At 35.8% G+C, this 21,713-nt stretch overlaps 1 protein-coding gene across 8 annotated transcripts in view; it reads left to right on the top strand.

The window, feature by feature from the left end:
* ARID4B (AT-rich interaction domain 4B) overlaps positions 1 to 21,713 on the top strand; it is a 63,837-nt gene that overhangs the window by 16,398 nt on the left and 25,726 nt on the right. For all 8 annotated transcript variants that reach the window (XR_003620718.2, XM_028157974.2, XM_028157971.2 and 5 more), the window contains exons 4-16: positions 647 to 712; positions 1,178 to 1,268; positions 2,944 to 3,023; positions 5,866 to 5,957; positions 10,101 to 10,239; positions 11,101 to 11,180; positions 12,686 to 12,762; positions 13,930 to 14,084; positions 16,760 to 16,832; positions 18,776 to 18,870; positions 19,975 to 20,072; positions 20,837 to 21,080; positions 21,377 to 21,552. Coding sequence is in view for 7 of the 8 variants with exons in the window: in XM_028157974.2 (XP_028013775.2) it covers positions 647 to 712; positions 1,178 to 1,268; positions 2,944 to 3,023; positions 5,866 to 5,957; positions 10,101 to 10,239; positions 11,101 to 11,180; positions 12,686 to 12,762; positions 13,930 to 14,084; positions 16,760 to 16,832; positions 18,776 to 18,870; positions 19,975 to 20,072; positions 20,837 to 21,080; positions 21,377 to 21,552 (1,466 nt within the window). In the remaining variant the exon portion in view is untranslated. The remainder of the gene's footprint in view (positions 1 to 646; positions 713 to 1,177; positions 1,269 to 2,943; positions 3,024 to 5,865; positions 5,958 to 10,100; positions 10,240 to 11,100; positions 11,181 to 12,685; positions 12,763 to 13,929; positions 14,085 to 16,759; positions 16,833 to 18,775; positions 18,871 to 19,974; positions 20,073 to 20,836; positions 21,081 to 21,376; positions 21,553 to 21,713) is intronic.

Here is a 21,713-nt window from a genome sequence, read left to right as displayed (position 1 = left end):
CAGTCTGTTCGGTTGTCCGTTCGGTTGCAATGGTTTCTTAGGCTTTTATTATTACAGATATATACATATTTTATTTTATTTTATTTATTTATTTTTCAGCTTTCATCAGATTTTCTTTTTTTTTTGTTATTTATTTATATTTTTTAAAATTTCTTTATTGATTAAGGTGGATATATACATATTTTAAACCCAAGGATTTTTTTTTTTAATTTATTTTAGAGAGAGGGAGGGAGGAAGAGAGAGAGAAACATCTATGTGAGAGAGAAACATTGATTGGCTGCCTTTGCATGCACCCCAACCGGGGATGGAACCTGCTACCTTTTGGTGCATGGGATGATGCTCCAACCAACTGAGCCACACCAACCAGGGCAGGATATGGTTTTTATTGATTTTAAAGAGAGGAAGACGAGATAGAGAAAAACACTGATGTGAGAGAGGAACTGCCTCCCACAGAAACCCCTACTGGGGGTCAAACCCATAACCTAGTTATGTGCCCTGTCAGGGAATCAAACCCACCACCTTTTGGTTAAGAATGCCACTTGAACTCACTGAGCCACGCGGTCAGGGCAGTATACTGAAGGACACTTTGCTATAGACTTGGTATTGTGTGTGTGTGCATGTGTCTAATTAAATTTATCATCTCTAGGTAACATTTAGGCATGATTCTTCAACAGTGGAAGTTCAGGATGACCACATAAAGGGCCCACTAAAGGTAATTCATTTATTTATTCATTATTAATTCCAATGCTTCAGAGGTAAACATTAAAATTATACCCGGTCATTTCTTTTTAACTCATTGACTATTTTGTTGTTGAATTGATAAGTATGTATTGCTCTCTAAATACATTAATAGAGAAAATGCTGAGAGAGAATCGTGGATCGGCTGCCTCCTGCACACCCCTTACTGGGGATTGAGCCTGCCACCTGGGCATGTGCCCTGACCGGGGATTGAACTGTGACCTCCTGATTCATAAATGGATGCTCATCCACTGAGCAACACCAGCCTTGACACTCTGCTCATTTTTTTAATTGGATAGTTTGTTTTGCTATTGAATTGTTTGAGTTCTTTATATATTTTAGATATTAACCTTTTGCACTCCATTAAAAAAAATAAAACCAGTTTTTGGTTTGTTCACTTACCTTCTAAAAGTTTTTCTAACTTTTAAAAATACTTTAGGTTGGAGCTATTGTGGAAGTGAAGAATCTCGATGGGACATATCAGGAAGCTGTCATCAATAAATTAACAGATGCGAGTTGGTATACTGTAGGTAAGGGAATCCATCTTTTAAAGATGTATTTTCAAAGAGAATACAACCAAAGCAAAGTTTCCTTGATTTACTTCCTCCCCAGTGCCATAGACGATGTCACTGTTAATAGTTATCTTTCCAGATTAAAAAAATTATTTTATTAATATGTGCATAACATATTACTTGAAATTATTTAGTTATACATACACTGAGTGGCCAGATTATTATGATCTCTGAATGCATAATAATCTGGCCACTCTGTGTGTGTGTGTGTGTGTACGTACGTGTACACATACACACACACACACACACACACACACACACACACACACTCGAGGCCCGGTGCATGAATCTGTGCATGGGTGGGGTCCGGCCAGCCTGGCCAGGGGGAGGGGACATGGGCTATTGGCCGGCCTGCCTGCTCATCGAACTTCTGGTCGAGGGGACAATTTGTGTATTAGCCTTTTATTATATAGGATATATACTGAGTAGCCAGATTATTATGCGTTCAGAGATCATAATAATCTGGCCACTCAGTGTATTATAGAATTGGATTTTTAGCTTTTTTCATTTCAAAGTGTATCTTAGAGAAATTTATTTTTCCATCTTAACCATTTTTTTAAATCGTCACCATAGGATATGTTTATTGATTTTAGAGAGAGGAAGGAGAGAGAGAGAGAGAGAGAGAGAGAAACATCGAGTGGGTGCCTCCCATATTAGCCCTGACTAAGAGTATTGAACCTGCAATCTTTTGGTGTATGGGACGATTCTCCAAGCAACTGAGCCACCCAGCCAGGGCCATCCTAACCATTTTTAAGTGTACATTTAAGTATATTTATCTTGTTGAGTCACACTGGCCAGGCTGTTATCTCTTATTATTTTTAGTTTGTGAGTTCTTTTTATATTCTGAATATTAACCCTTTGCTGCTTTCGTTGCAAGTACTTTTCTCATACCGTTTTACTATGTCACAAAATATACGTATATTCGGTGTATATGTAAACTTACAGTAAATTTGGTGGGACATTTTAGTATTTTAAATAAGTAGTTTTCAACCAGGAGCTAGTTCATCACTCAGGGAACATTTGGCAATGTCTGGAGATATTTTTGATTATCACAGCTGGGAAGGGGGTGCTAATGGCATCTAGTGGCCAAGGTTGCTGTTCAATATTCTACAGTCCACAGCACAGCCTCTCCCCCGCGTCCCCCCCCCCCAAGAGAATTATCTGGTCCAAAATGTTAGTAGTGCTGTGGTTGAGAAACCCTGCTTTAAATAAAAGTAGAGTAATTATTTAATGGCAGTCCGAATATATCAGTTTGTGTTTTTTCTGTTTCTTAGCTAAATCTGTAGGTTTTTACCAGCAGGAAAGCTTGCTTTTCCTTTACCACAGTGAGAAGGGTTAATTAGCATTTAAATAGTTTCATACTGAAATGCTAACATTTTTATTTGGTGTTTTCTGTTTGAGGGAAGAAGGTTTTTCATTTATGGTATATTGTTTCTTTTTTGCTAGAGATTGGAAAAGATACTCAATGTTTGAAGCTGTTTATTAGAAAACATAAAATGTGACCTGAATTTTTAATGTAATCTTTTAAAACAATAAATAGCTCTATTTCCGCTCTGAAAATTAAATAATTTATTTTATCTTGTTAATCTTTGAAAACCTCTTCAGCAGTTTCCATTTTTACCTCCTCTCCTAGTTTTTGATGATGGCGATGAGAAGACGCTCCGACGGTCCTCACTGTGCCTGAAAGGAGAGAGGCATTTTGCTGAAAGTGAAGTAAGTAACCATTTAACAGATGAACATCTCCTAATAGTTTGTATTGGGGGGAGCAAAGTCTGCTTTCTCAAATCAAGCAACTTATATGTTAATTAGGAAAATTCATCAATACATAATACCATAATAATACAGTCTGTGAAGCCTGCTTGAGGCCTTGTGTTTGAGTATTCTTTTTTTGTCTTGTAAATGATTATAGGAAAGAGATGTCTGATTTGTAACGCACTTGAACCCCTCATCATGAAAATAATGTAGTTACTACCAGCAATCCAGAACTATTGCTAGTAGCTGACATAATTGCAGCTTCTCCTTAAAGAAGCCTTGCCTGACTGCCCTTTCTAAAATTGTCCCTTCCATCCCTCTTAATTGTTTTAGGTTGGTTTCATTTTCTCTATGGCACATATTGTTCGCTGACTTTAAAATATGTATATGTGCTTGATTATTGGTCTATTATTGTTTGCCTTTCTCATTGGAATGCGTCAGGAGGGCAGGGATTTTGTGTCTGGTTTGCCACTTTGTTCCCAGTGCCTAGAACAGTGCCTGGCACAGAGTAGGAACTGAATAAATGTTCGTTGAATGAATAAGTGAAATGCTTATATTTCTTAGGGAAATATAAAGCATTTCTCAGAGCTTTACATACATTATTACATTTACATTATGAAGCAGAAACAATTATTTTCTTTTACTTACAGATAATGAAACATGGTTAGAGCTGGTTCTCAAACCAGCACTTTCTAGTACCAAATCCATGCTCTAAAATTAAAAGGTGTTATTCAGTTACTAAGAAGGGAAAGTTCACAAAGTTTGTAAATCTGTAGCTTGCTACTCAGAATTTTTAAATGGACATATGGTTATAAATAGTGCTGTAGTGTCTAGACCCACTCCCCCAGTCTATAAAAATTAATGGCCAGAGGGCCCCAACCATAATATTTTTTCTAGTCATTATTTAGAACAGTGTTTTTTTGGGGACATTTAATATTATTTGTTAAATTGTTAGACTTTATTTTATGGGTGTTTTGTTGTTGCTGTTTGGAAAATATTTTTCCTTCCCTTAAATGATTGAATTTCTATTTCAGTTCAGAATCTATATTATGATTCCAGCCTATCTTTTCAGTCTCCTATTCTACCATTTCCCTGTGCTTCTCCCTTATAAGACTCCTTGGTATTTCCAGATTGTGGTTTATACTTTGTTAGCTTGGATTTTGCTGAGCCCTCATCCACTTAAGGCCACTAGAAACCCTTCCTTTTCCCTGGTGTCTTTCATCAGCTCTCTAAACAAATTTGATCTCTATCCTTGGATGCTTTTGTTCTTCTATATTTGGTGTTTTTGGCTTACTTTTCTTATTTTCTCTATAAGATTTTAAGCTGTTCTGGGGAATAGCCCTGTTTTTGTTACCTTAATAGACTCTCCTTTTCCAGTGTTTGCTTCACAAAAGCTCTTAATAAATATTTGTTGAATGAATTGTGAAGGCTTAAATATATGAAATGCATACAGCTTTGGGGCAAATGCAGTGAATTTGGTTCATTTCATTTTCCCTAGAACATGTAGCAGGTCAGTGAATATGGTGGGCTCGAAGACTTGACTTATCTGTTAAGTGAAGAAAGGCATCTTATTGAATCCAGAGAAATATCTAAAATATTAATTTTGTTTTTGCAAGAGAAATTTATGTTGGAATAGTTCGTAAGACAGTTGTAGTGTAAGGCTGAAGCATTATCTCCTGCCGTTCAGGAGGCTAAGTTTTACTGTGTGTGTCTTGTAATGAGGATAATTAGCATTAGTTTGTATTTAGATATCTGAGCTTTAATCTAAGTTGATGGGCACTGTTTCATATAACACTGTGGTTTTAACTTTGAGAAGTTATTATTCTAAGTAGTTCCTCACTTTCACTTCCATCCTGACAGTTTTCTTGGGGTCTTTAGTTCCCTAGTGGTTATGAAACTGTTGTGTTACAGCAAAGGTTTTATTGGAGGATGAAAGGAGTAACAACTGTGGAAAATCTTAAAAATGCAGTAAAAGTAGCAATATTATCAGGATTGATATTCAGAGAAATAAGTTAGCTGAAATAACATCTTCAGAAATCGATCCAGAATCCTTTTTCTTTATTTTGCTTTTAACCATCAACCATTTCTTTGTGTGGACATCATTATTTTTGGATGGGATTAAGGACAAATAGGTTGCCATGAACGTCAGTTGAAAGCAAGCAAGAAATGCTCATAAATTGATTATTGTCTTCATACTAAGCATTATATTGGATGCTGCAGATTGAAAAGGAAGGGAACATAAAATATTAAGTGTAGAAAAACTAATTTTTACATATTCTTTAATAAAGCTTTATTGCAGAAAATGTTTGCAAAGTAATATAGCCTACATTTTTTCAAGCAATTAGATGCTTATTCTGATAATTTTGTTTGTTACTTACTAAGAATTTATTTAATATATTATGAATCCCTATGTGCAAAGAAAAATTTGAGCTGCAATTGGCCTTAACCTAGGAGTTAGTTAGGTCCTTACATATAGGTGTCTTATCTCTCAAAACTGTTTCCATTGAGTTATGTTTGTTTTGTTCTGTATTTTAATCATTGCTAGAAGTCTGTCAACCTTCAAATAGATAATGAAATCATCTAAAGAGAACAGCTAAATTTCTTTTTACCTTTTTTCAGTAATGGGATCAATCATCCTTATTCTAATATCTCTCAAATGAGTTTTCTATCTTTAGGAAGGTTATATTTTAGTCTTCTTGGGAGTTTTTAATGTCAGAATCTAAGCATATTCTTAAACTGGTTTAAAAAGAAGAAAGAACTTGCAATGTAATAACTTTTTCTGGGTTTATGTTCTTACTCACAGACACTAGACCAGCTCCCACTCACCAACCCTGAACATTTTGGTACTCCAGTCATAGGAAAGAAAACAAATAGAGGAAGAAGATCTAATCATATGTAAGTCCATTTTCATGCCTGTTAGTTAAACCTGAATTCATTTCTCCTAGTGTTGTTGTAATAGTTACTAATTTTAAATTGTAATTTCAAAAATGCTAACTGAATCTAATAGTAATTTTAGATCTAGTAGTAATTTCAGACTCCTTAGCGTGGGTTCTTGAGGTTCTCCATGTTCAGCCAACCTTAGCAGCTGGTTATCTACCTCTTATTTCTCCCTACATGTATGGTGATACTGTAGTCAAAATGGAATGGGCCAACATTCCCTGAATACATTCTTTGTTTTCCTGATATCATGCTTTTTTATCTCGAATGCCACCTTTCCATGACAGTGCCTCACTCATTCTTCAATTCTCAAGAGAAACGCTCCCATTTTTATGTGAACCGTTTATCTCTCCACTCTTTCTTTGAAAACAGATAAAATGTTTATCCTCTGAACTCTCTAAATTCTTTGCATTTATCTAATGTCAGAGGCAATATTTCACCACTTATTATCATTACTAGAGGCTCAGTGCATGGATTCGTGCACTAGTGGGGTCCCTTGGCCTGGCCTACAGGGATCGGGCTGAAACTGATTCTCTGACATCCCTGAGGGGTCCTGGATTGTGAGAGGGCACAGGCCAGGCCAAGGGACCCCACCGATGCACATTCGGGGCCAGGGAGGGACCACAGGAGGGCTCCAGGGCGTGTCTCGCCCAATCCCTATCAGCTGGACCCCAGCAGCAAGCTAACCTACTGGTCGGAGCGTCTGCCCCCTGGTGGCCAGTGCACATGATAGCAACTGGTTGAATGGTCAGAGGGACAATTCGCATATTAGGCTTTTATATACATACTAGAGGCCCAGTGCACAAAATTTGTGCACGGGGTTGGGGGTGGGGGTGGTCCCTCAGCCCGGCCTGCGCCCTCTAGCAGTCCAGGAGTCCTCAGGGATGTCCGACTGACAGCTCATCCTTAGCGCTGTTAGCACTGCCGTGGCCACTGAGCTCACCAGCCGTGAGCCCGGCTTCTGGCTGAGTGGCGCTCCCCCTGTGGGAGCAGCACTGACCAACAGGAGGCAGCTCCTGCATTAAGCGTCTGCCCCCAGGTGGTCAGTGCACATCATAGCAACCAGTCGTTCTGCTGTTCAGTCGATATGCGTATTAGCCTTTTATTATATAGGACTAGAGAGAGGCCTGATGCATGAAATTCGTGCAAGGGGCTCGGCCCTCGCAGCCCCGTCTTCGTCTAGAAGGACATCTGGCCTACATTTGGCTATTGGCTTAATTAGCATATTATGCTTTTATTATTATAGAGATAATGATTTCCCTTCCTAGTAGTTTTACTCTCCTTGACATCAGGAACTGTCTTATTTTCATGTGTTACAGTTGTGTCAAATAATCTACATATTTCACAAATTACTTTCAATGAAATGTGCCAGGCTCCAAAAAGCTAATTAAAAAGGACCACAGGATCAAGGGGTCATGATATTTCAGGCCATCAGAGATTTTTTAAAAATCTTCAAACAGTTCCAGAAAGAAAAATAATTATTACAAAGGACTGGGAAGCAGAATGGCATCGGACTTCTCAAGAGTAACTCTGGATGCTAGTAGGAAGTGGATGCAGAAGGGAGGAATGGAAGTCTCTGTTGAAAAGGAGGACTTAATTATCAAATCTAATGGGGGAATTAAAGATATGAAGATACAGACCGACAGAATGGCAAAGACATGCAATAATTTCCCCAAAACATTATATAAGAAAGGAAAATTACATTTACATTAGTAGAATGGAGGGCGGGGAGGTCATTGAATAAAAAAGATTACATCCTGTAACAGCGGGAAGTTAGTAGAAAAAAAATGTATAAAATGTATAAATAAAGAAATATTAGCTTAAGAATATTAGTTAGAGATAAGGCAGTAACTGTCAGAGGAACCGCTGAAAGAGTTAAACATAGTTCTTTTCATGGAGCAGATGAAAGTTGGAAGGGATGGGACTGGAGAATCTAGTTTTCATTTATTTTAATGGAGGTTGTGTTGAAAACAATTTTGAATGTTTTATTTTGATAAAATCTATTAAAAATAAATATTAGTCAAATTATTTAAAAACTTTAGTATAAGTGAATGTTTTCATTCCGTATGCAAAATTAAGTATTAAAACTAATTGTGGCTATGCTTTGGAGACAGAAATTGGGTAAGCAGAGCTCTCATATTACAGCAAACCCATGAAAATAGGTATTAGTTTTATCCTTATTAAAAATTGGGGAAATTGGCTGCAGATACAATAAGTAACTAATTTAAGGAATACAGGAATGAAGGGACCAGAACTTGAACTCATCTGTGCTCCATAAGCCTTTCCCATTCAATTGATTGACCCTTTTTTATTTTTACTTTTTAAAAATGTTTTACTGATTGTATACCTTTTATGATTTCAGGAGAAATAAAATCAGAAGTACCACAGTAGAAAGAAATAATAAACCTATACAGTTCATTTATTTAGTCAACAAATATTTATTGAACATACACGCTGTGCCAAGCACTGTTCAGGTACTTGGTATATATCAGTGAACAAAACAGGCATTTATAAATCTCTGCCTTTAGAGCTTATATGTATTCTCTCATTTAAGGAGGAGATAAACAATAAAGTAAAAATGTCAGAAACAAGTAAATGATATGACAGATTTGTAAGTGCGGTGGAAATAAGAGACTGGACTGAGCAGGTTGTAAATTTGAATAAAGTGGTCAGGGTAGCCTAATTGAGATGACTTTGGAGCAGAGACTTAGAGGAAGTGAAAGTAGAGGGCTCCAGGCTGTTCTGCTGCCAAAGCGGGTAGAGAACTGAGGTGTAGCAGGAGCTGGTGGAGGAAGGGAGGTCAGGGGATTTTTATTTGAGTAGGAGAAATAACAACATACTCTGCAAATAACAGTATGCTGGAAGACTCAGTCTAGTAGAGGCAGCAGAATGGAGACAGCAGAGAGACACAAGCATTGCTGGAACAAAGGCTTGAGGAGATGATGGAGGGAAGGGAATCTGGTCCATAAATAGAGAATGGGTTTGAGGGGAATATGGACATTTACTCTGTTTTATGTTGCCAATCAATTTATGTGTATCTCTCTGGTGTCTGAAGCCTTCACACTTGTTAAGTCTTAAGAAAGAAATTAGAACTTTTATAAGATACAGATGACTTTCTTAGCCAAATAAAGCCCAGTTTTTCTCTTTCTATGTTTTATAGATTTGATATATGTTATCTGTGACATTGTGACTTTCTTGCTAATGATGATGATATAAAGGGCATCCATAAAACCCTAGCTGAATGAGTTTTTTGTTTTTTTTTAATGTTTTCATTTTTTAGTGAGAGAGGAAAGGAGAGGGATAGAGAGATAGAAACATTGATGAAAGAGAAACATCAATCAGCTGTCTCCTGCACATCCCTTACTGGGGATCGAGCCCACAACCTGATTGTGGGCTTTCTCAGAAGCAGATTCAGTAGAATTTTTTGTTTTGTGTTTCTTTTGTCCTTTTTAGTAGTATTTTTTACTCTACTTTTGTCTAATATCACATAGATCCTTTTTCTAATGTCTTTCTAATTTACTAATTCAATATACAATGTAACTAGAAGGGATTTTTAGCAATACAAAAGAATCATATTGTGCATTTTATGAATATTTGTGCATATTTGATATTGAGAATAACAGTGATGATCTCTTATCAGATTGTTTCCTCTCTCTCCCCTGACCCCCAGTAATAAAGATCTGCCTGCCTTCTTTGAAAATTAGCTTTGTACTGAGAGTGTAAAATTACTGTCTCCATAACTCCTTTAATCTGAATGTAGGACCTAATATATTTTACTATGTATATCATGGGGGGTATTTTATATGGGGCCTTCAGCTTTTTGAGAATTTGGGGACCAATGTTAGTCTGTTCTGATCTTTCCCTTAATTGTTTAAAATAGCACTACATAAATGGGAAATATTTTCAGGAAAATGATATGTTTTTCTTTAATGATGTTCCTTTTATGTTGGTATTCTTTAGAAATTTAGGAACTTAATTTTTAAATTAGCCGTTCTGTAGGTATTAGGAAATGGGAAAAGATTTCTAGAATATCTATATCAACTTGGTGTGCTTATTCTTTGTGAAGATAAGTGGAAATGTCTTCCTGTTTTCTTTCCCTAGACCAGAGGAAGAGTCTTCTTCATCCTCCAGTGATGAAGATGAGGATGACAGGAAACAGATTGATGAGCTACTAGGAAAAGTTGTTTGTGTAGATTACGTTAGTTTGGACAAAAAGAAAGCATTGTGTTTTCCGGCATTGGTGAGTAACCTCAATATAAAAGAGTTTCATTTTCAACTACATAAGTTCATGAAAAAAACCACAAGTGATTTTCTTAGTGTTTTTCATAGGTACAAAATGGGGAAATGGTTTTAGCATCATTGAGTTCAGAGAGAGATTAGCTTTCAGAATTGCCTCTGAGTACAAAGAACTCTTGAAGTCATTTAAGAAAGGGAAAATTCATAGGCCTCTTACATTGGCACTGCCTTTGGGAAAACGTGCTTTATCCTCCCTGTAAATAACAGCTGAGGCTATTTCAAATAAAATAAATCTTTTAATGTTAGTAGGAAATCTTATACGGACTCCAAAAAGGTGCCCACTTGAAGTGTTTACTTTTTAGAGTGGGTAGTATTACAAAGAAATGTAATTTTTTTGAAATACTTATTTAACTGTAAATAATATAGAGCCCCATCTCTAGCTTTTTTTTAAGGATGGAGACTGTCCTGAATAAGGTTTTAATACCTGATCCCATTTTGGGTCCTGCCCTTCTCTTACCGTGGTGCAGACCCTCGCTAAGACCCTAGCTCCACTCCATTCCGGCTCTCCACTTCTCATAGGATGCGGGCTCCAGCTTCAGTCTGGTCAGAGCCACGCTTCTGCTTGCAGCCCGAGCCTGTGCCAGAGGCCGCGTGGGGGATCCGTAGGCCTGCGGGGATGTAGGATGTAAATTTCAAATCACTAGGGACTGGGTCCACGTGTGTGTGCCTGTTTGCCCTAAAACTAAATTTAATTTTTAAACTAAGCTGAAACAACTTTCTAAAAGGATTTAAATGATTGGTTCTAATGTAACTATCCACAAATGTGCATTTACTTATCATAATTTCACCCTTTTTTTAAAAAAAGGTGGTTTGTCCTGATTGTAGTGATGAAATTGCTGTGAAGAAAGATAATATTCTTGTTCGATCTTTCAAGGATGGCAAATTGTAAGTATAACTCACTTGTTATGAAAAATATGCTGTTTTTCCACATTAGAATGGTAAATTATAGTGACATTACCCTTTTACTTTTTGTCATTCAGAAAGTTTCAAAGTAAGATCATTTTTCATATTATTAGTAAATGTAGTATGTCTTTCCTTGTTCATGATGGTCTTTGCTAAACTACACTCTCAGGATTGTCGAATTTGTCAATTTTGCCTGTGTAATAGCTGGTGGTTTGTTTAGGCAAATTTGATGTATCTACTATATCTAACCCTTGATTGATATATTAGTGGATACATTTATTGTTCTTGAATATTTAATTAGGACTCTTTAATTGTATCTTAAGTGTTAAAGATATTTTTCATGTAGAACTTTCTTAGAACTGAGTTACAAATTTCTATTTTTTTCCCTTTAAGAATTGTGTGACCAGAAAAGCCCTATCTTTTATACTCTGCCTTATAGGATGACTGCATCTTTAAAGGATGATCATATTTTAAGATTGGCATTTGGGTTTTCAAGTTCTAAAAAGTGATTTATGAAAACCCATGTAAACAAAATGGAGATAATAAGAGAAATTTGAACACTGAAATTGAATACTGGCTTGATGATATTAAGAAATTACTAGTTTTTAAATGTGTGATAATGGTATGATATTTTTAAAAAGAATTTTGAAGCTCCTTAATGAAATTATATGTCTGGGATTTGCTTCAAAATAATGGAGTTCAGGTAGGAGGGAGTAGGTAGGGGTATGAGCAGTGAAGATGAGTTAATGATTATTGTAGTTGGGTAATGGATATGTGGGAGGTCATTGCACTATTTGGTCTACTTTTGTGTATGAGATTTTAAAAATAGAAGGTTAAAAGGAATAGGCAAGCTGAAAATTGTATTTGGAATTGTTTTCAGGCTTTTGTGGATTGACTGACACAAACCAAATGCAGGAAAGCTAAAGAATGATTTATCAGTGTCAAACAGGAAATATATATGATATATGATAGAACCTCTTATAGATGCTTACATCTGATCCCCCTTTATAGTTGAGGATTTTAGTCTAAAATCCAGTTAAAGTTTTGTTAAAAGAGCATTTACATTATAAACTAGTACATTTTCTTCCATTATTAAATTTAGTAATTTCCTATGATTATCCCAAGATAATGGCAGATTCTTGTTGTTTGACTTCTTATTTATTGAATTGATGCATTCTGCTACCCAAACATTTTTATCTGTTGTTAGTTTTAGTATTTCAGTACTTTTCATTAGAATTTCATTGCTTTTAGCCAGGGACCCTTGATAATTTGAGAATACCTTGTTTATAAAATATCTCTATTAAAGGTGGGGTCTTTTTGTAGATGATTACATATATTAACATTTTATCTGTAACTTTCAACCTTGTGTAAATGTCAGTATTCCCATATTTTCAGTAGCTTTCTGTGGTGTGTAATTAGGCTCTTAATTAATTTCTGTTGTATTTTTGTGTTTGTTTTTTTTCTTTAAAATTGAAAAAATAATACAGTACTTCAGTACCAAGAAAGGATGTCCATGAAATTACGAGTGACACTGCACCAAAGCCTGATGCTGTATTAAAACAAGGTAAGGGCAATCTTGGAATAAGTTGTTAACTAAAAAACTGATAGTGTTGTTGGAGATTAAATTTTCTTAGGTGGGGGTGGGTGGGTAGAGATTAACCAAAGAATTTGTGTTCGTATATGCATAGCCCATGGGCACAGACAGTAGTGGTGACGGGGGATGGTGCAGGGTGGAGGTGGTCCAGGGGGAGAAAGGGAACCTCTGTAATACTTTCAGTAATACATTTTTAAAAGGATATTTTTAAAAAGTTGCCTTTAAAGTTGTACTTAGTTTTCTGTGACTTTGTCTTTTGTAAACCCATGTGTCTTTTGTTATCATAGTTTCCTTTTTCTTTTTTCAGCTTAATATTATCTAAAGTGTGAAAGAACTATATCAGCAGCTATTGCTATAGTCTGGCTTTTGCCTCTAAATAAAATGTTAGTTCCTGAGGATGGTAGAAACAGGAATCAAAATAATTTTGATTTGGCATTTCTCATACCATAACAATAGTTATATTTATTATATTATTCAGTGGTTATATTAAATACTGTAATTGCATTTCTTACTAGATTTTTGCCATTGTATGTAGCTGTTGATTTTCTCTTTGCCTATATTCATCAAATCTAATAATATGTTGTGTAGACTGGTTAAAAATCATCAAGAATTTATGGTTTAACATTTATTTCCATGTATTGTAAAATGAGAATAACTGCATAGGTAATTTTAATTGAAGTTAATTGTTAACATAATTCAAGTTTGGAGATGTAGAGAAAATATTTATATTTTCAGGTATTGTATGTTCATTACAGTGGTTCTGGCTGGCATGTGATTCTATTTAATTGTCATTTGTTGGGTAAACAAAGATTTACCTAACTTAAATGTGTTTTTATTAGACATGCTTAATTTTTGTTTAAAAGAAGAAAACGGCTCCTTTGTATTTGTTAGAACCTAGGTCCCCTTCCAATGGTAGCAGTTTTGCCGTATTATAAAAATGGCTGCCTGATGCTTAAGACTGAGCGGGTTAAATGAGCTGCTACACGGAAAAGCCGTTAGCTCAGTGCCTGGCACACAGCAGGCACTTAATAACTGTCAGCAGTATTTGCGCAATGGTTTTCATTTCTTTGTTTACTATCTGTAGACAAGTCAAGTGTCTTATTTCTCCAGTTCACATAGTTTATGGTCTCTTTCCAGCCTTTGATCAGGCACTAGAGTTTCACAGAAGTAGAACTATTCCTGCTAACTGGAAGACGGAATTGAAAGAAGACAGCTCCAGCAGCGAGGCGGAGGAGGAGGAAGAGGAGGAGGAGGATGAGAAAGAAAAGGAGGATAACAGCAGTGAGGAGGAGGTAAGTGAAAACAGCTGAGGCCTTTACATTAAAATTACAGTTGGGTTTTCTTTGAGTTAGAATTTGGCGCATAAGTCATTAATTACTTGAATATTTTTAGTATTAGAAATACTTCATAATAAAATTGTATTTGTGATACTCATTGTAATCAAGTAGTTTGCTTGCTTACCTTAAAATAGAAATATGGTCTTGTGAAATTAAAAATAAGTATAGTTATCCCGATAACCTCAGAAACGTTTCTTAATTTTACTATGCTTTTGGTTTAACAGATGATTAAGGAAATACCCATCTAATATAGCAAAACTTACACATGCTTTTCACTGCCCTGTAGATAGCTGTCACCTCATACAATGTTTACACTACATCTGCGTATTTTATTGAAATACCTAGGAAAGTATAAAATATATATTCCATCTAGTATTAAAAGACTAAGTAAGAAAGTAAAGGTTAATAAGAATCTTAACTGATTTTATCTAATATAGATGGGTAATTCGGATAAGATCATAAATAAGACATCTGAATTTATATAGATAAAGAAGCTAGTACTTTAGGTCTAGCAGACAAGTACCAAGAAAAGATGTCCATGATATTGCTAGTGACATTGCACCACTGTACTCTTGCATGGTTTGTTGAGCGACTTCATAAAAGTTATTGGGGGAGAGGTACAGATAGCGAAGCCTAGTACATTTGATTGTGAAGTGAATTGTATTTAATGTTTTCAGGAAACTAAATGTCAATATGTAATCTTTTAGGTAAGTTATGAAATTCTGCCACATAACTATTATTGGCATAGGGTTGTTTTATGATAAGTGATCTGTGGTGACAATGTGTAAAAGTGTCAAAGTCTTCTCTCCCACTGCTTTCTATTTAAAATGCTAAAATTATATACCTTCTTCTACTCACCTTTGCGCATACTAGGACCTCTACCCTCAGTGTCCTTCCCTCCTCTCCCCTCCCCCAGTCAGCCTGGCACCCTCCTGTTCAGTTTTCAGACCTGACATATGTCACCATTGTAAGGGGAAACCTTCTGTAAACCATCACCTTTCTCACCTCAGGAAAGTTAACCACTCCGTTTGCTAGTCTAAACTACTGGTCCTTGTACATATTTTGTCATTTCTCTGTGTCTGTGTGTGTACACAGACACACATACATAAGTACATTGATTTGTGTCTATTTCTTTATTCCCCTACTGATCTATAAGCTCCTCAAGGGACCTTGTCTTCCTTGTATTTATATTCACAGTGTCTGACATAGTGCGTAACATGTAACAGATGATCAGTAAATGTTAATTACCAAACTGTTGGTGCTTAGATTGGTGTTTTTGTAAAAGCAAATCTGGTTTCCAGTTTAAACATTTTATGTGTCATATATATAAACTTGACTTAAAAATTTTGCAACAGGAATTAACTTGGCAGTTTATGAAAGTCAAATATTGTACCATGGGAACATTAGGTGATATCTAGAAAATAGATTTCCTTAGACTTACATCTGACTACTGTACCAACACACAGCATATGTGGACCATGTTTCAACTGAGATTTGAGAAATACAGATTTATCCTAAACAAGTTAATAATTGTCATTTATTCTCCTCTGCCCAGCTAGCAAGCCTACTAGCTTATCAACATGCGTTTGTTTTTAACTGGCCTTCCTCTGCTCTGCTAGCGTTTAAAATAAAGGGGCAAATCTCATTCAGACAATGGCAGTAGACACAGTTTTAAAAATGAAAGTGATTTATTTAGACTATCAATAGCCAAGTATGCTCCTGCCTTTACTATTAGAGAGACACTGGCCTCAGCCGGAGTAACTGTAGCCTTGGTGTATCGTTTGGACCACTTCCTCTGCAGTTACTCTTCGTCATTCATTGCTCATTTTTCTTTCATTGATTCAGCACCTGACCTAGTGCGTCCACCTACCGGTGCTCATAAAATGTTTGTGAATGGATGATAGTCACTGAATTGATGAGTTCCTCCCTCTCACCTACTACCCTGCTCCTTGCAGGTTGCTTCAGGACCAGCTCCCCACTGCCACAGCCCCTGGCCACAGCAGCAAGAAGCTAGTCCCTCCCTTGTAATTGATAAATCGGGGAACTATTTTATTACTTGAAGATTTCCCTAAGTCTGAATCTTCAGGTATTGTAGATCAAGTTTGTTCCCCACTTTACCGATTTGTCACGCTTGCAGTACTACACAGTGGGGCTGTGTGTAATGATGGACAGACACTTGTAGTTACAGCTACTGGGACCCACACTTGTACAGTGCTATGAGGAGCAATAATCGAGTCAGTTTTGATGTTAAATTAAACCCTGACCCAATTTCATAGAAGTGAGAGTAGGTCTTCTTGAGCCTGTGACCCTGATTTAAAGACTTGATCTCTTACGTGAGCTAAACCAAAAGGTGGTGAGCCATCTTTGTAGTCTCATTTCTTCTATGAGAATTTACATTTGGGATTGTCACTTTGGAGATATCTTTTAGGGCATATTCTTCTATAAAGCCTAAAATGTCTAGAATGTTCTGGGTTCGAACAGCTTAGTATTAAGAAATAATTTGTATTTGATAAAAAGCCTTTGAAATATTTTAGTGAGTATTAGTCTTTGCTGTTGGTAGGAAATCTGCTTGTTTTATTCAATGCTTAACTGAGCAAAATAATATTCTATTCTTCTGTGACTAAAACTAGGAAGAAATAGAACCATTTCCAGAAGAAAGAGAAAACTTTCTTCAGCAGTTGTACAAATTCATGGAGGATAGAGGTGAGTGTGTTTTCTTTCTTTTTTTTTCTTTCTCATCATTAATGTTGTAGGTATCAGATATATAGTTAATATTTTAAAAATAATAATTCTGTTCATTAAGCTTCCTGTTCCTGGTAATTATGGCTGCCTTTTTGATTGCCAGTATCACCAGCACCTTACATAGTGTCTGTCACGTGGAAAGTGGAATGAGGAATTGGACAGTGTTTTGATAGATGTCATGGCCGTGGACCCACTGGTGCCTGTGTTCTGTCCTGTCGTTTCTTCACTCCCATTAGGGCTCTTCTACCAAAGAGCTCTGACGCTGGGGAGCAGCAGCAGAGAGGGGATCATAGCAGCACTGTTGTACTTGCACCCACATAAATGCCACTAGGAAAGGGCCTCCTTCTCCACAACCACTGTTTGACATACATGTGTGTGTGTGTGTGTGTGTGTGTGTGTGTGTGAGAGAGAGAAAGAGAGAGATATGTGGCTACACTCTAAGATGGACCCTAAGTCTTTTTATAAAGGCTCAGCCTCACAACTAAGAGAATGAACCCACACACAGAGCCAGAAGTAAAGAAGTGTGACAGTATTTCAAGGTGAACCTTGGCTTAGCTCATTGAACCTGCCTAGTGTTGTTACGTAAATGCAGGGTTGGGGGAAAGAGGAACAGGTGCTGACCTTCAGTGGAAACCCAGTTCTCCAGGACTATGGGACTGTTACCCTCTTGCTCATCTGTTCAGAGTGTAGTTTCTCCTTTCCTGGGAAGATGCGAGCAAGGGAAAGGAGTCGGGAGAAGCAGAAAGCTCTCTAGCTTGAGGAGAAGGACATGAATGAATAAGATTTGGAAATGCCACTTGACTCTGTAATTATTTTTAAATCTCCATTTTGCTTGCTGATGAGTAGAAGCTGGCTCTGTTTGTCTTTTGCTTTCATAAATGATAGTGGCTGCTATAACGTAGTTATCTTTTTATAGAATATGCATTGTCCTTGATTCCTGTGTTATTTCTTTGTATAAATGGAGGCTTGGCCTAAGAAGGTAGGCTATTTCTTAGGCTTTTATGTAACATAAATAAAAGGTGATGAATAAAATCTAATATTAGAACAGTGATAAAATGTGATTATGCCAGTCATATGTTTTTTGGAAAGGGCCATAGATTGTGTAGCTCTGTTCTGTTATTTCCTCTACGTTTTCTAAAGGTATGATAGTTTGTGTCCTTGCCCTACATTTTTCCGTATTAGAATGAAAGAAAACTATAGCTTTACTCTAGAATCATTTAGAGAAGTAATAATTTAGTAAAATGCAAAGAAAGTAAGCCCTGGCTGGGTAGCTCAGTTGGTTAGAGTGTTGTCCCCATATGCCAAGGTTGTAGGTTCAGTCCCGTGTCAGGGCACATACAAGAATCAACCAATGTATGCGTAAGTAAGTGGAGTAACAAATTGATATTTCTCTCTCATCATTAAAGAAAAAATTAATCTTTAAAATGCAAAGAAGGTATCATAAAGATAACTCAATGTGAAGCAGTTGCCCATCATTTCAACAGTTTTACCAAACCTTGTTTCCCTGATTTTTAAAATTATTATTATGCTTTCTTTGGTATTTATTCTTTAACTCATAAGGAGAATAATAGTGGAATGAAATCATACAAGGTTTCAACAACCTGGTAAGAGGAAAAAAAAATTTAATGAAATGGGCTTAAGTAGAGGACATGTTTTTGATGAATAGCATCCTCCCTCCCCCACCATATATATGCAGGGTAGGACAAAAATAGGTTTACAGTTGTTCGTATGGAAAATGCAATAAATAATCATATAAAAATAAACTGTTTTATACTCACAACTATAAAGCTACTTTTGTCCCACTTTGTGTGTGTATGCATACACTCATTGCACTGTATTTGAATCTTTTGAAATTTAAAAAAAATGCAGTGTGATTTTAATATATTTTGTGTTTTCCTTAATAGGCACACCTATTAACAAACGACCTGTACTTGGATATAGAAATTTGAATCTCTTTAAGTTATTCAGACTTGTACACAAACTTGGAGGATTTGATAATGTAAGTATTATAATCAAAAGTGAAACATGTTTTTTATACATGTTTTCTCATCTAAAATTATTTATTCCAATGAATAAAAAGTGGAAATGACTGGTTAGAAACAGAGCTGGCTTCCTCAGAACAAATTTAAATTTAATTAAAGATTTTTTTAAATGAGCTTCCTGACTTACTGTTAAGTTTGTCAAACTTTCATAAACCACGTAGTTATGTCTTAAGTCACAGCATAACTATATCGATGGAAATTCTTGCTTATGTCTCCCACTAAACTGTAACATACTTGGGAGCATGGATCTGTGTTAATCTTTTTTTTTTTTTTAAATATATTTTATTGAGTTTTTACAGAGAGGAAGAGAGAGGGATAGAGAGTTAGAAACATCGATGAGAGAGAAACATCGATCAGCTGCCTCCTGCACACCCCCTACTGGGGATGTGCCCGCAACCAAGGTACATGCCCCTAACCGGAATCGAACCTGGGACCCTTCAGTCCGCAGGCCGACGCTCTATCCACTGAGCCAAACCGGTTTCGGCTGTGTTAATCTTTATATCTGTAATCTCTTCCACTGTGCCTGATATATAAAACATATCATTTATATATGTATTTATTGAAACATCCAGAAAATCTTTTTTTGAACTAGAAGAAATTATCTTAAGATTGCCATGTTAAATGATGCTCATCTAATTAAGACTGAAATTTTTTCCTGTAGAAACAAATGTTTTAGTAAAATCCATAGAACTGCTTTGATTTATTAGCTTGTAAGTTTTATGGGACATGATACATCATTTTAAAATTTCTGTCTCAGTTTCTTCATTATAAATTTTGATTAGGCATTTGGACATTTTCTTATTTACTATAACAGGATTTATTTAAAATGAAATGGTATAATATTTCAACATTTGTTAATTCTCTGAGATTTGTTAGAATACTAAAACTTACTTTAAGATATTGTGAATCAATTTTTTATTTAGTATTTATTGAGATTGATATTTTTCATCCATTTGAGACTAAAACCAATAAATATAAACATTTATATATACTATGTTTATAAAAATATTTTTATATTCCTACCTTGAATTTGGAAGTTTTCATTTCACTTTGTCCATTAGATTGAAAGTGGAGCTGTTTGGAAGCAAGTCTACCAAGACCTTGGAATCCCTGTCTTAAACTCAGCTGCAGGATACAATGTTAAATGTGCTTACAAAAAGTAAGTCGGTGTACATGGTATAGCTATATTCACTGTTTTATCCAGAAAGCAGGATGGGATGTATCCCATAACTGAGGCTCTAAGAAGAAATCAGAAATTTTCGCTAGAGTAATCACTCTATAACATAACATTTTCTAGAGTATTCTATGAACACTAGATCTATGAGATTGTCTGTGAAGCAGTTTTTGTGGCCAAGTAAGTTTTGAAAGTACTGTGTTAGGTTAAAATGCTAACGTTTTGAAAGTTAGGTACACACAAGTCTGATTCCTGGTTCTGCCAGTTACTAGCGATCGGTGCCCTTGGACCATTCCTTTGTTCTCCTAAGCCTCAGTTTCCTCATCTGTAGAAGGAGATACTACTGCTTGCTTCATAGGATTACTCTGAGGACTACTGCTTGCTTCATAGGATTACTCTGAGGATTAAATGAGGTTTTACATGTGCTTAGAGGCCCAAAGCCTGGCTTATAAAGAAGTGCTCAACAAACATGCTGTCACTAGAGCTTGTAAAAGCTACTGTTGTTACAGTTAGTATATTTATGATTATGATTGTCTTCACTTTTAGCATAGTTTTTTTAAATTAAACTTTCTTTGAAAAATGTTTCTATTTGGGTTAAAAAGATTGGGAAGAACTGAACTAGAATAAATGAGAATGTTAATAAGGCTCCATGTCTGAAAAACAAGAGAAATGAACAAATTTTAATAACCACAACTCTACAGTAATATTTCAATATTTTTCCTAAATGTAATTTCTCTTCATGTTTCTAGATACTTATATGGTTTTGAGGAGTACTGTAGGTCGGCCAATATTGAATTTCAGATGGCACTGCCAGAGAAAGTTGCTAACAAGCCTTGTAAGGAGTGTGAAAATGTAAAAGAAATAAAAGTTAAGGAAGAAAGTGAACCAGAAATGAAAGAAATAAAGATTGAAGAGGAGGAAAAGATGATAATAAAAGAAGAAAAGCCTACTGAAGATGATGTTGAAAGAAAGGAGAATATTAAACCCTCTCTGGTAAATCAGATATTGTCCTTTGCCGCCTTTGGTACATTTTCTACATACTCTATAAAGATTTGTTAATTTATTGTATAATTTTATACTTAGATTGTGCATTTTTTTCAGTAAGTGCTATTTGTGTTTAAAATAGCTGTTCAGTATTTTTGGCTAGTGTTTTAAGAATGCAGGAGTTTCTTAAAATAACTAAAACCTTCCTCAATATTAGTATTGGTTAGTACCTTTTTAAATTAGAACATGGAATTAAGTTGATAGTATTTACTTTTGTTGGTTTAGTTGCTCTGATCTTTTTCTAGGGAAGTAAAAAGAATTTATTAGAATCTATATCTACACAAAGTGATCAGGAAAAAGAAGTTAACCTAAAAAAGACAGAAGAAAATGAAAATCTGGTCAACAAAAATGATGAGACAACTGGGATAGATGAATCCCTCAGCATAAAGGTAGAAGCTGAAGAAGAAAAAGCAAAATCTGGGTAAGAACTCTGTTTTTGGTTAAGATGCATTTTGGCCGAATGAATTCTTGTAATTTTCTCTTTGTATGTGCGAATTGAAATTTGATTGACAAAATATAGAATAATTGGCTGATTTGTACTTATTACATAAATAGCATTTGCCTACTTCAGAGACCCTACCA

Source organism: Eptesicus fuscus, chromosome 24 (assembly GCF_027574615.1).
Source record: "Eptesicus fuscus isolate TK198812 chromosome 24, DD_ASM_mEF_20220401, whole genome shotgun sequence".
In the NCBI taxonomy this organism is placed as follows: domain Eukaryota; kingdom Metazoa; phylum Chordata; class Mammalia; order Chiroptera; family Vespertilionidae; genus Eptesicus; species Eptesicus fuscus.
The sequence above is the reverse complement of the archived record's forward strand: the minus strand, read 5'-3'. Positions and strand labels throughout refer to the sequence as shown.